Below are 14367 nucleotides of genomic sequence, written 5' to 3'. Positions count from 1 at the left end.
ATACAGTGGTGCCTCGCAAGACGAAAATAATCCGTTCCGCGAGTCTCTTCGTCTAGCGGTTTTTTCGTCTTGCGAAGCATCCCTATTAGCGGCTTAGCGGATTAGCGCTATTAGCGGTTTAGCGGCTTAGTGGCTAGTAGCGGCTATTAGCGGCTTAGCGGCTTAGAAAAAGGGGGGGAAAGGGAAAAAACTCGCAAGACTCGCAAGACGTTTTCGTCTTGCGAAGCAAGCCCATAGGGAAATTCGTCTTGCGAAGCGCCTTGAAAAACGGAAAACCCTTTCGTCTAGCGGGTTTTTCGTCTTGCGAGGCATTCGTCTTGCGGGGCACCACTTAAAAACTTTTGAAATTGCCCACACTGTGTAGCTCAATACTACCCCCAAAAACATCATACATACATCACAGAAGGAGGCGGTCTACAGCAGAAATCCTGTCTGCCAGGATACCTGGCAATGGTCACTGATTGCTTTACCTGGGAAGCCCGCCATTCTTTTGTGATGGTAAATACTTTAATTCCTGAATCCAGGTCACAGGCTCACCATATTCACCTGGGTCAATATGGTGAGTCAAAATGGTTTGGGGGAGTCAAAACGACTTCAGGATTGCTTTCCTGTACTATTTCAGACAAGTGGCTTATATACTTACGTATGTGTTTACCTTGTACATTTATGAAAGTTTATTTTATATTTGGGACCTTAGGATTCTTGTAACAGCAGTAAAGTCTTTTTTTTTTTAAGGGGGGCACACGGGACGCGGGTGGCGCTGTGGGTTAAACCACAGAGCCTTGGGCTTGCCGATCAAAAAGTCGGTGGTTCGAATCGCCATGACGGGATGAGCTCCCGTTGCTCGGTCCCTGCTCCTGCCAACGTAGCAGTTTGAAAGCACGCCAAGAAGTGCCAGTAGATTAATAGGTAAACGGGAAGGTAAACGGCATTTCCGTGCACTGCTCTGGTTCGCCAGAAGCGGCTTAGTCATGCTGGCCACATGACCCGGAAAAACTGTCTGCAGACAAACGCTGGCTCCCTCGGCCTATAGACTAAGATGAGCACCGCAACTCCAGAGTCGTCTGTGACTGGACTTAACTGTCAGGGGTCCCTTTACCTTTACAGATACAGCTCCTTGTGAAGGGCGCAAGGGACCCTAAGTATGCCTTTGCTCACAGCACTGGCACTAACTCCAAGGGGCCCTGGGTGCCTGGGAACCCACAAAAAATCGGGGGGGGGGGGGGCTTGGAAGCAGCATCCTGGACCTCACAGGGCCTCTGACACCACTTCCATTCCTTGCGAGGAACCGGAAGTGACACTGGAGGCCCCATTGGTCCTAGGATGCCACTTTCAAGACCCTGCAAGGCCTCAGATGGGACCTCCAGTTTCTCATGAGGTCTCAGAGTTCCTGTCAGAGCCCTGCAGGGCCTTAGAAGTATTGGGGCCTTGAAAGCGGTGTTCTAGGCCTCACACTCCTCCGCTTCTGGGAGGGGGACATAATGTGATGTTATGATGTCACAGCACATGGGCACCCATATCTGGGGTCCAAGTCAGAGCCCCTGGCTCACAGTGGCCAGTCAGATGCCCATTATGATAAAACCCAGAAGCAGGACCTGAGCACAATATCATCATCATCATCATCATCATGGCATCCACACTTTCACCAAGAAGCTCAAAGTGGCACACAAGGTTCTCCTCTTCCCTACAGTAATACCTTGGGTTAAAGTAGCTCCGGGATGAATATTTTCGGGTTGTGCTCCGCGGAGACCTGGAAGTAACAGAGTGCGTTACTTCCGGGTTTCGCCGCTTGTGCATGCGCAGACGCTCAAAATGATGTCACGCGCATGCACGGAAGCGGTGAAATACGACCTGCGCACATGCAGTCACGTCTTACATTTACTTCAGGATGCGAATGGGGCTCTGGAACGGATCGCGTTTGTATCCAGAGGTACCACTGTATTTTATCCTCACAACAATCCCCTGAAGTAGGTTAGGAGAAGAGACAGTGTATTTGAATGTGATATTTAGGGGCTGTTGCTTTTTAAAGATAACACACGTGGACAGAAGAGGGCGCCAGAGAAGCATATTTCAAAGGCACACAAAACCTGCTCGGACCCTTTTTCTCTCGTATGACCAAACGTGAATGCGCTTTCGCCCGATGTCGCCAGAATCCATCATGGCTACTCAGCCACGCTTCTCTGGGCAAAGCGCTTTGAATGCCTCTACCGCCAAAGGGGACACAGTCTCCTGGTCCATGAAAGTAGATGAGACTTCCGGATCCCAAACCTAGCATACAAATACAGTACTGTATTTTAACTGTTTTTCAAATCTATTTACTGTATATTGCTAATTTTAAACTTCTCTACACTCAAAGGAGGCTCACTGAAATAAATGAACCTCAGCTAGCTATGCCTATTCACTTCAACGGGACTGAATATAAGTCCATGATGGCGGAATGGACCTAAGTTTGGTCCATTTGAACGCATTACCGCCGTGGACATATTCAGAGCAAAACCTGGTTGGATACATACAACCCATTCACACGTGTGTGCAGCAGCGGGGGAACTGGTCAAACATGGGATTACCGTAAATGTCCAGTTACGTACTGTAAATTCAAATGGGGGGGGGGGAGAGAGAGAGAGAGAGAGAGAGAGAGAGAGAGAGAGATGTTGTCGAATGACTACCGGAAGTGATCAATGTTGACTCGCCAACCTCCACCCCTCTTCCTCCACGCATGTCGCTCCCGCTCCACGCGGGCGTGCCAGGAGTTAAAACGGCGGAACCGGAGGCAGCGTTTCGGGAAATCGCGCGACCACGTGCCAGCAGTCAAGATGGCGGAAGCTGCAGCAGCAGCACCGGCCCCGGCGACATCCGTGGAAGTGCGGCTCCCAGTTCCCCGCCCTCGCCTGGCTCAGAGCTTCTCCCGCGAGGCGGGCGAGCGGGACAAGGACCTGGTGGCCCCGGGGGACACCATCACCACCGACCCAGGATACATGAGGTGAAGGGAAGGCGGGCAGGCAGGCTCCTTCTCATGGAAGCACCCACGTGGGTAGCTGGTTGCTCCGTAAAATACTTGCCGTGTTTGTGCGCGTGTTATGGGGCAAGCGAGGGGGACACAGCTATCGCGCTCCTGCAACCAGCCCTAATCTTGGGACTTAATCGGCTCCCCTGAACCTGAGCAGCCAAGAGTACCCCTGAGCATGTGCAGAACGATGCTCCCAGTGCAAGGGGCGGCATTGCATCTTGCTGGCTTCGGTGCCTGCTTAGATATTAAACCACGTGCTCTCAGAGGCACTGTTGGTTTACAGATTAGTTGGTTGCAAGTCACTTAGGGCTGCCCTGGGCTGGATAAAGTGGCTAGCAGGTTTAGTAAATAATAATACTAACAGTAAAATAATAGGGGAGAAGAGCTTGTGGCGGTGATGGTGCAATCACTTTTATTTATTTATTTTATTTATTGCACATGATATATACCCTGCTTGACTGTGGAAAAAGAAGCCTCAAGGCAATCTACAAAAGATAAACCAGGAAATCAGGATCATTGCTGATATACTCCTCCATTAATTTTGTCTGAACCCCCTTTTTAAAGTCATTGAAGCCAGCGGGGCCTCAGCTTGTGACAATGAATTTCAGACATCAGTTACATTTGTGAAAAAAGTGTATCTCTATGACAATCACAGGAAACTACCCTAAACCTAGCCAGAGCAATGATCCATCTCGTTCAATATCATCTACAATGACTACTGGGTTTCAGGCAGGGGGTCTCTTCTCAGTCCTACCTGGAGATGCCATCAGAGATTGAACTTGGGACCTTCTGCATGCAAAGCATGTGCTCTACTCACTAAGCTGCAGCAATTCCCCAGAATCTAGTTCAGTTCATTGGATGGCCCTAGATTCTAGAATTCTGAGAGGTGAAGGCAGTGGCGGCAGCAGCAGCTGCTGCAGGGGAACTACCAGCTTCCTTCACACCATGTGCTATTCTATAAATCTCTTCAAACACTCGCCTAGTAGTTGCCATAGGAGAGACAATCTTGTGGACAAATGAGTGACCAGGGCAGGGCAGGAGAGAGAACCCTTCATTCCTCTATTTCTCTAAACTAGAAAGCCTAAAATTTTTAGTTGCATTCTATATATCGAAGCAGAGTAAGGACAGTATAATGCACAGATGAGCAATGATCATATTCTGATGTTTTTAAAATAATCTACAGAGTTGTGTGCCAGACCATTTATTTTTCCTATTCTCTGGTAGAGGCCATGGGACATACCTGGGAGGCGAGAAGCTCATTGCCTCTGTGGCTGGTGTTGTGGACAGGGTGAACAAGCTGATCTGTGTGAAAGCTTTGAAAACAAGGTGAGAGGTTCCAGAAGAGTAGCTGTCTTACACCTCATTTGCACGATGCATTTAAAGCAGTATTGCACCCCTTTAAACAGTCGTAGCTTCCCCCAAAGGGTCCTGGGAACTGCAGTTTGTTCAGGGTGCTGAGAGTTGTTAGGGGACTCCTCTATTCCCTTCAGGGAGCTGCGATTCCTAGAGTGGTTTAACACTGGGAATTGTAGCTTGTATACCACCCTTCATCTATAACCCTCAGGACAGTTCACAACATAAAAATACAAGATGAAGAAAACTTGTTGGCTAGTTTGTCTGTCATGCGGATGACACAGTCAATAGTTGGCTCTTTTGGATGCCCTCCTTGCCAGAAGAATATGTAGTTCTTCTCTCAGAGGCAGCCATTCAAAGTGAGTCTGGTTTTTTGTAGAATGGCAACATGAGCGTTGAGTGTTTTCAGCTCACAGTCAGTGATGGCCGTCTTCTGTGAGTCATTGACCTGCAGCAGGTTGGTGGACAGGACAGGGCAGATGATCCTGGCGTTTTGGCTTGCTAGGCACAAGTGGCGATTTAGGATAGGAGTTTTCTTTTCCTAGATGGGCTACCTTCCCAAGATGATGAGCCTCATCTGCCCCTCATATCCCTCTACAGCACGTGCAGTAACTTCCTTCTTGACTGTTGGACCCACAATTGGTCTACTGCAGCCTGTCTTCACATGCAGGGGGGAGTCTGTAATTCACCAAGGGTTTGGAATTCATCGGCTACCCACTCCTGGTTTAGCTGGCCAGTTGAAGCTGCTCCTGGTGTGTGGCCGCTGTCTCATGCTGATAGCTTCTTGAGCCGCAGATGAGAGCTGAGGTCAGGGTGGCGAACTACCCAGAAGGAGCAGGAACAAAAACACATGCAATGTGGGTGCAGCATTACGTTTTTGATGTTGACGTGGGCTTACGCAGCAATTGGTGACCCTTTTAAAAAACAATATACATTTACGCTCCCAGTGAATATTTGGTTTCAGATGCTTTCCTTGATTCTAAAAATGATTTCATTTGCTTCCCCAACTTGCACCATCAATCCTGACCACTGGTCTTGCTGCCTTTAGGTCGACTGTTGAGAATAACAGTTGGGGGCAAGGGAAGTGTGCAGGTTCCTAGCCTTTTAGTCAAGAGAATTCAGGTTACCAAAGAACCATCTTTTTGAGAGTTGTCTTTGTTTTGTTTTCCTTGCAGATACAATGGTGAAGTTGGTGATATTGTGGTTGGACGAATCACAGAGGTACTGAGACTATCACTTTTTTTTTTAAGCTGAAGGTGGAGAACTTGCACCTCTCTGGACGTTGCTGGACTTCAACTCTGGTCCGTTGGCATGCTGGCTGCAGGGACTGATGGAAGCTGGAGTCCAACAGCATCTTGGGGGCAGACCACACAGCATCCTTACCCCAGATTTGAAACATACACAACATACCAACTTTTGTATTATAAAAGTATTTAATGAGAGAGAACATGTCGAGAGGAAAATGCTCAAATGGTCATCAAGGTAGTTTATGGTTTGTCATGGGGAATCTCATGCAGCCCTCTAGGTCTCTCTGTCAGGCCCTTGGGGCTCTCACGAGGCTGTACACTCTATCAAGTCTTCCTCAAGTGCTCTTGCCTAGCTGGATCATGTCCTTGAGTTGTGACTACATCTCTCCCTTGGTTGGACAGAGAAAGCTTTCTGTGTGGGCTTCTGCCTCTGGCCCCACCCTCCACTAGCTTGTGGCCCTGAGGAATCTCTCCCTGAGATAGCGCAGCCCTTGAGCTGAAAAAGGTGCCCGTCCTCTGTAAAAACATTACATGGTAATAGCATACCTGCACACAATTGAGGCACTTTTGGTTCTTGGGTCAGTGGATAGGGCCAGGCTGATCTTCCTCTTGTCATGCTCCATTGAAGAGAAATCTCTTGATTTTAACAAGTACTTAAGAAAATGTTTTTTTCCTTTTTAGGTTCAGCAGAAACGGTGGAAAGTCGAGACCAATTCCAGGCTGGATTCTGTCTTGCTCCTTTCATCCATGAATCTTCCAGGAGGGGAGCTGGTGAGTGCCCTCCCAAAGCTGCATCAGCTAGGAAGCCTTGGGTGTTTTATCTAAAGACACCCTAGCAGGCTTATTGGGCCCTCACATAAGCAAGGGCTCCATTGCCAACTCCTGAGCACACAGAGAATAATACTCCTAGTAATGGTTAGTGTGTATGTTGTGATTTTGCTGCCTGTTTGATATCAAGCATATGCCCAGAGGCACTCTTATTTCATTTAGGGGAAATAACTTTTGGCTCAGTGGTAGAGCACATGCTTTTCAAGCAGAAGGTTCCCAGGTGGCATCTCCACACAGGGCTGGGAGATACTCCCTGTGTGAAACCCTGGAGAACCACTGCCAGTCAGTGTCTGACTTTGGTATAAGGCAGCTTCCTATATTCGTATTTAAATCAGAATCACGAGGACTGGAATTTTTACTTGTACAAGAAACGGTCACAACTCAGTGGTGGAGCGCCTGCTTTGCATGCCGAAGATCCCAGGTTCAATCCCCGACAGCATCCCCACATAAGGAAGGGAGAGATCCCCGCTGCCTCAAACCCCTGGAGAGCCACTGCCAGTCAGTGTAGGCAATACTGAGAAAGATGGACCTCGTGTCTGACTCAGTATTAAGTTCAACTGACTTAAGACCTATTTAAATGAATGAATGCCCTGCTAATTGTGCTTCCTTTAATGGGTGCGCCTGCATGTTTTTCAGAGGCGGAGATCAGCAGAGGATGAACTGGCAATGCGAGATTACCTGCAGGAAGGGGACCTTATCAGTGTATCCATACTCTAGTACTTGGCCAGGGGGAAGCCAAGGGCAGTGAAAAATCTGATAACCGCTCTCTGTTGTTGGACGCCTCTGGACCATTGGCCGTATTGGCTGTGGTTGATGGGAGTTGGGGAAATCCAACACTATCTGCCGTAGGTTCTCTTTCCCTAAGCTAAGAAGAGGCACTCCCTACTCCCTACTCCCCATCAGCAAATGCCTGTACAAAATTGGCTGATTTCCTTAAGCGATCCTGACAGGCAGAAGTCCAAGCGGTGTTCTCTGATGGGGCTGTATCGCTGCACACACGGAGTCTGAAATACGGAAAGGTGGGTCAGCTTTACTTGCTTGCTGCTCTCTGTGTGGTGAAGTCACTCTGCCTGTCGTGTGCCACAGAAAAATCTGGACATGTCCCGGAACATGTGCCAGGCTTTAAAAGAGGATTAAACAAAGCCATGGTGGAGAGGACTATCAAAGGCTGCTAGACACGATGCTCTGCCTCCACAGGCACGGTAATTCTTCTGAGTGCCAGTTGCTGGAAACCACAGGAGAGGAGAGTTGCTTTTGTGCTCGAATCCTGCTTGCAGGTTTCCTTCCCACCAGCATCTGGTTGGCCACTGTGAGAAGAAGATGCTGGACTAAATGGGCCATTGGCCAGATCTAGCAGGCTCTTCTTATGCTCTTACATTCTTAGAAGGCTCAGCTGGGCTGCAGAGATACCGTACTGGCATATGCTTTGTATATGGCACCTGAAATCAGTGGGGTCCTTCGTTCAATGCTTGCTCTTGGGATCAGATGATTGCTCCACTGGCTTTTGCTCCTAGGACAGGGCTTGTCCTTGCCAGGTGCTTTTAATTCCCTGCAGAAGGCAGCCTGAGGAGATGAAGAGATCAAGTTCCCCAATTAGAATATTGTGAGAATCTACTCCTCAGTTTTTGGGCTCTGAACTTTGATCTTCCTGGGGCTGTGATTCTGAGACCATAAAGCCCTCCTACCTTTTTGGGGGGGGCGGGAATTGCAACACCTGCTCAGCGTAAGTGATTATTACATTTACAGGAAAACTTTCTCTTTTTTCTTTCTTTCTGAGTCCTGGGGCTCAGATTTAGGGCTTTATGAGGTTGGGAATTTCTTATAGTCTTTGCTTTCCCCATCTTGGGATAAAAGCGAAGGGAGGGTCCCTGCCAGGGAGTAGGTTGCAATTGAGGATTATCCTGCCCACCCACCCACTTTGGGGGATTAGCATTTACTTAAAAGATGAAAGGAAAAGTGTGATTATGGAATAAAGGGTGAAAGGACAGCAAACTGGATTAAAAAATGTGGTGAGGAATAACTGCTAAAATGGGCTGACTTGATTAAGCCTTTGCTATTACTCTAGGGATGGATTTTTAAATCTTTTTGGTAGCCCCATGATCAAGGTATGTTTAACTTTCTCAGTAAGCAATGTAGGGTCCTGTACCTACATATCACCTGCATTCTCTGCTTCTATTAACAGAGTTCTTTCTCTGTTAGGCTCTGTTCCAGAGCTTGTGCTCACATTAATTGCTTCCTGGGATCTTAAATAATTAGTTAGTATTCCAATAGTACTTTGAAAGCAATCCATGTTCTCTGTAACCCTTAACAACCACTCTGTAAGGTATTTCCTTATACATTTCCTTCCTTCCTTAACAAACTTTAGTGAAAATTTTAAAAACAATTACCGGATAAATTACCGCAGTGCTTTAGATTGTATATTCTGTGGATGTGAGCTGAATCTGTAATGTAAAAGATTTTCCAGGTTTGTTTTGATGCCATTTGGATGACTGCATTCAAGACTTAATGTCTGTACATGTATATCCCACCTTTTTCTCCAAGGAGCTCAAAGTGGCATACATGATTCTCTCCCTCCTCATTTAGTTCCTACAGCCCTGTGAGGTACGCTATAGGCTGAGAGGGAAGACTGGCCCAAGGTCACCCAAAGAGCTTCACGGCCCAGTGGGAATTTAAACCCTGGTTTCCTGAAGGCCCTAGTACTCATTTAATCCTCACAACAACCCTGTGAGGTAGGTAAAGGTGAGAAACAGTGATTGGGCCCAAGAATATAAGATGACCATGCCGGATCAGACCAGTGGCCCATGTAGTCCAGCATCTTGTTCGTAACACCCTCTCCTCCTGCGGCTTCCAGTAACTGGTTACTATCTCTGGCCATGCAGGTGGAGCATAGCCATCGTGGCTAGTAGCCATTGATAGCCCTCACCTCCATGAATCTGTCCAATCCTTTTCAAAGCCATCCATGTTGGTGGCCATCACTAACTCCTGTGGGAGGGAGTTCCATATTTAACCTATGCACTTGGTGAAGAAAGACTTCCTTTTATCTGTCCTGAATCAAGGTGAGCCAGGGAGCTTCATGTGGCCTCCAAGGTCCTAGTGTGACATGCTAACCACCACAACACACTTTGCCCTCTTCCAGCACATTGGAGCTTTCCTCCTGCATCCTTGGTGCATTAACCACCACCTTCCCATCCTGACCGCTCTATGCTGACTTCAGGTCTGCATCTTTGTCTCTCCAGCTTGGCCAAGGTGTGCTCGTCCAGGTGTCCCCTTCCCTCGTGAAGCGGCAGAAGACCCATTTCCATGACTTGACTTGTGGGGCTTCCGTTATCCTTGGCAACAATGGGTTCATCTGGATCTACCCAACGCCCAAACAGAAGAATGAGGAGGCTGGGGGATTCATCACCAACCTGGAGGTGAGCCAACAGGCCTTGGGAACGCAGCAGAGAATAGCCCTTGGCTGGAGTTGAATGAATAAGCTATTTACTAGGTGTTTGCAACTGGCAGCCTGCAGCCAAGTCTTGGCATTCTCCTCTTCCACTTGAAACCACCCCTCAAGGTAAGGGATGAGCAGTGGTGCTGGATGTGTTTTGAGGTTCAGCCTCCTATCTAGTTAAGAACATGAGAAGAGCCTGCTGGGTCAAGCCAATCGCTCATCTAGTCCAGCATTCTGTTCTCACAGTGATTGAGCAGATGCCTTGGGAAGCCTGGAAGCAGGACCTGAGTGCAGCATTCTCCCCTTCCTGTCGTTTCCAGTAAGTGGTATTCAGAAGCATTGCTGCCTCCAACTGTGGAGGAAGAGCATAGCTTGTAGCCATTGTGGCTAATACCCATTGATAGCCTTCTCCATTAATTTGTCTTATCCCCTTTTAAAACCATCCAAGTTGGTGGCCATCACCTTCTCCTGTGGGAACGGGTTTGACAGTTTAACTATGCACTGAGTGAAGAACTTTCTTTTATCTGTCCTGAATCTTTCAACGTTTAGCTTCATCCACAATATGTCCACAATTTCCATCATTACAGTTTTAGATTTTAGAAATGGGAAGTTCTGTGTGAGATCCTGGGAAGATTGGCTGGAGAGAGAGGGCTCGCTGTGTTAGCCTGCAGCAGCAAAACTAACAGTCTTCTGGTGTCTTATAGACTGCTGTTGTACCTGAACTGACAGTTCGCCAGAACTAATGTTCATCACTTGAGGCTGTCTTTTGCTTTCTCTCCTGTTCACATTAGGTCTAAAGTCTTTCACATCGACACGTATCCCTAAACCGTGGTTTGTTACACCACAGGTTACACACCCAACTTTTTCAGACCCCTGTCACCTTGATTCTATAAACGCCCCCCCCCGCCTACTACCCTGTGAAAAGCATTATTTAGAATAGCGGTTTGCATGACACACTAAAGAAGATAGTAACAAAGTTCAAAACAGTAACAGTTAATTGCACATTTATTCAAAATCTAATTAAAACCATTTAATTTAATTAATTCAACAAAATTGGTGAATATGATTCAGTGACACCAGCTTTTTAAAGTCTGATAGATCTGTATTTCTTCAGTACCTCTTCTGCCTTTTAGTTACTGTAACTTCCCACTCCAGGTAACTCCACTGCCCACTTCCGGATTGACTGACTTAGTGTTGTGTGTGAACTCTGACTGGCGCCTTAACTATGGCTTGTTGTTGCCAGCAAACCACAGTCTGCAACCATTCTTTGGGTTACAAACCTTGGTTTGTTTTAACTGTGGCTTGGTGTTGTGTGTGTGAACTTGGGGTTCTTCCTTCACCACTCTCCATTGTTGCTCCTGAGACAATGGCCCCTGACTTCATGTGGGTTCCTTCCTTTTAGCCAGTGCCCTTGTCTGACCGTGAAGTGATTTCCCGACTCCGGAACTGTGTTGTGGCTCTGGCAGAGCAGAAACAGATGCTCTATGACACCAGTATCCTCTACTGCTACGAGGCCTCCCTTTCTCATGAGGTGATGTATCCAATTGCTGCTCTTTGTTCTGGGCTGTGGAAGGGTGGCAGGCTGGCTTGGCTATGCATCCACATGTGCACACACTTCCACAGGCCATTTTTTCCTGTAATGAAATGGGTTGTCCATTTCTCCCCACCAATGAGTTGGCCCCTTGTATATATCTATAGGACACCACTTCCTCTTCAGTTATTAATGCAAGCCATAAAGGTGTGACTTCCAAAACTCATGCAGTCTCTCTTCCCCACCCCCTTTCTTACACAATCTTAGTGTGAATATAATGTTAGAATGGGGTGTGGCTCTCAGTATCTGGAAGGGATCCTGCACTACTGAATTTGCGTTACACTGCTGTTCATGAACGATGACAGTCTGAAGACAAACACAATCTCTTTAACAACGGATGTGAGAATATTTTTTGCCAGTGATGTGAGCCCAGCTTCTACTGAGCAGTTTGCAGGTGTACACCAGTAAGCCATCAGACGGGCTATTCACTTTTATGAAGATTTTGATTGAAGCACATGTTGTCTTATCCAATTTTCCTTTTCCTTGAAAGTTCTGGTGGTGAGAAATATCCCCAAAACTACAAGTACTTTTAAAACAATTGCACATATCAGTGCTGTACATTACAGATCAGCCAGCTTCTTCCTGCTCAAACAAAAGCATTCTAAAAAGCTGTAGAGTGGGTTTAGATTGACTACAAATTGTTCCTGAACCGTCTGTGCTGTGTGTTTTGATCTTCTTTGCATGCTAATTCAACTTTTTTATATATATAAAAAAAATAGCAGATCAAGGACCTTCTCAAGCCAGAGGTGATGGAGAAGATTGTGCTGGAGACGCGTCAGAGACTGCTGGAACTGGAGGGGTGACTGGAGAGAGAAAGTGGCGAGGCAGTGATGGTCCTTTCTTTTCAGGGATCTAGCCTCCCTGATGTTTTTTTTTTTTCCAGTGTGAGATTCCATTACAAATTCCATACCAAATAAAAAAAGGGGGACTGTGGAAATGATGAGAACTTTTGCTTAAGAATCTTGGTATCATTTGTTATCCTGCGGCCCTCCCAATGAGGCTGGACTACAGTTCACACCACCACCCCCAACCACCAGCTGTACTGCCTGCAGGGGCTGATAAGTTGGGCTCCAGCAGGATAGGAGTCCAACAGTTTCTCAATGGCTACTGCTTCCTCAGCCCCTGACCTAGCCGAAATGCAGCATCACATTCCTCTACATGTAGCCAGCATTGTAAAAAAGCATCTGTAATACTGTGGATGCTTCAAGCTATGTGTGTGTGTGCGGGGTGGGGTGGGGGAATTATTTCTTTATTTTTACTGGAGATATTTCAATAAACTTTAGTTGTTTAAAAAAACCGAGTGCATATGCATATGTGTTTGAGAGAGTCTTCACATGGAAGGTACTTCTTTAAGCAGTGCAGAGTTAAACTATGGAACTCGCTCGCATAGGAGGCAGAGATGGCCACCAACTTGGATGACTTTGAAAGAGAATTGAACAAATTAATGGAGAATGAGGCTACTGATGGCTATTAATATGTCTGGCCAAACAAACCATAGTTAAGGATGGGTGCCAGGTTCACCCATAATGCCAAGCCACAATTAAAGCAAGGTAAGTTTTGTAAGCAGGTGGCACTGTGGGTTAAACCACAGAGCCTAGGACTTGCTGATCAGAAGGTTGGCAGTTTGAATCCCTGCGACGGGGTGAGCTCCTGTTGCTCAGTCCCTGCTCCTGCCAACCTAGCAGTTTGAAAGCACTTCAAAGTGCAAGTAGATAAATAGGTACCGCTCTGGCGGGAAGGTAAACGGCGTTTCCGTGCACTGCTCTGGTTCGCCAGAAGTGGCTTAGTCATGCTGACCACATGACCCGGAAGCTGCACTCCGGCTCCCTCGGCCAATAAAGCAAGATGAGCGCCGCAACCCCAGAGTCAGTCACGACTGGACCTAATGGTCAGGGGTCCCTTTACCTTTACCTAAGGTTTGTGAGCCAGCAATAAATTGCGGTTTGTTGACAGTAAGCAAACCATAGTTTAGGTAAGATGCAGGTGATCAAACAAACCATGGTTTAAGAAACCATTAAAAAATAATTCTATACCACCCTTCATCTGAGGATCACCAGGTGCTTTACAATATAAAAAGACAAAAATGCATAGCATAGTAACAAACAAAACAATTACTCCACAAACTCCTAGTGTTACCTGCTGACTCGTTTTTATATGCTACGCAACAACAAAGCTTTCTAAGGGAGCTTACAAGAACATTAAAAATAATACAAGACTAAACATTAATCCTACTCAAGAGGAGATCCATTTAAATGAATATGCATGTCTAGCTGAAGCCCATTCATTTCAATAGGTCTACACGGAGTATAACTTCGATACAACCTAACATAATCAATACATTTACTTTTAAAATCTGAATTTATTTAATTATTGCTTTTATATCCCACCTTCTCCAAGGAGCTCAAGGTGATGTGCATAGTTCTTTCCCCATTTTATCCTCACAACAGCCCTGTGAGGTAGGGTAGGCTGAGAGTATGTGACTGGCTTACGGTCCCCCGGTGGGTTTCATGGTTGAGGGAATTTGAACCCTGGCCTTCCAGGTCCTAATCTGACACTAATAAGTGAGCCTTTCTGGAGAGAGCATTCCACAGACGGTCATTCTGGAAAAGGCCCTTTCTCCAGCAATGATCCATTTTACCTTGTTTGACAAGGGCACCTGGAGCATATCAGGGTTCCAGGTAGGTACATGTGTGAGGAGCCGATTCTAGTTAAAAATAGTGATGCATTGCATTCTTTTGGGAGGCTGAGGCAGCCTCACTAACAACCAACGGCTCTGGTAGTCCAAATAGTCCTTTGTATTTTGTTTAAGCTCATTGCACAACCATTTCCAGGAAGGATGGAGACAGGGATATTCTTTGAATCATCCAGTTTCTTCATGAGGGGAAATCCCAGTGTGCTGGCAGGAGCT

General features: G+C 46.8%; 1 protein-coding gene across 4 annotated transcripts; it reads left to right on the top strand.

Moving 5' to 3' along the window:
* The first annotated feature begins 2663 nt into the window (after window positions 1-2663).
* Window positions 2664-12755, top strand: EXOSC2 (exosome component 2). 4 transcript variants are annotated; one of them, XM_079961441.1, is made up of 9 exons: window positions 2664-2980; window positions 4232-4333; window positions 5536-5581; window positions 6289-6378; window positions 7072-7137; window positions 7386-7454; window positions 9672-9848; window positions 11271-11399; window positions 12182-12755. In XM_079961441.1, exons 1-9 carry the CDS (start codon window positions 2679-2681, stop codon window positions 12260-12262), a joined length of 1062 nt encoding a protein of 353 aa, XP_079817567.1. In that variant the 5' UTR covers window positions 2664-2678; the 3' UTR covers window positions 12263-12755. The 4 variants fall into 4 exon arrangements, with proteins under 4 accessions (XP_079817567.1, XP_079817566.1, XP_079817565.1 ...); XM_079961440.1 differs by having other exon boundaries at window positions 12179-12755; XM_079961439.1 differs by having other exon boundaries at window positions 2702-3027.
* Window positions 12756-14367: the final 1612 nt, after the last annotated feature.

The sequence above is a fragment of the Podarcis cretensis genome, assembly GCF_951804945.1.
Source record: "Podarcis cretensis genome assembly, chromosome: Z".
In the NCBI taxonomy this organism is placed as follows: domain Eukaryota; kingdom Metazoa; phylum Chordata; class Lepidosauria; order Squamata; family Lacertidae; genus Podarcis; species Podarcis cretensis.
Note: the sequence above shows the minus strand (reverse complement) of the source record. Positions and strands in the feature narration are given on the sequence as shown.

Bases quoted from the DNA above. Each gene is read 5' to 3' on its own strand.
- EXOSC2 (XM_079961438.1), top strand. From the start codon at position 2,717: ATGTCGCTCCCGCTCCACGCGGGCGTGCCAGGAGTTAAAACGGCGGAA. The intron at 7,138-7,385 runs GTATCCATACTC...CGATCCTGACAG, and splicing joins AGGAAGGGGACCTTATCAGT to GCAGAAGTCCAAGCGGTGTT. The intron at 11,400-12,178 runs GTGATGTATCCA...TAAAAAAAATAG, and splicing joins AGGCCTCCCTTTCTCATGAG to CAGATCAAGGACCTTCTCAA.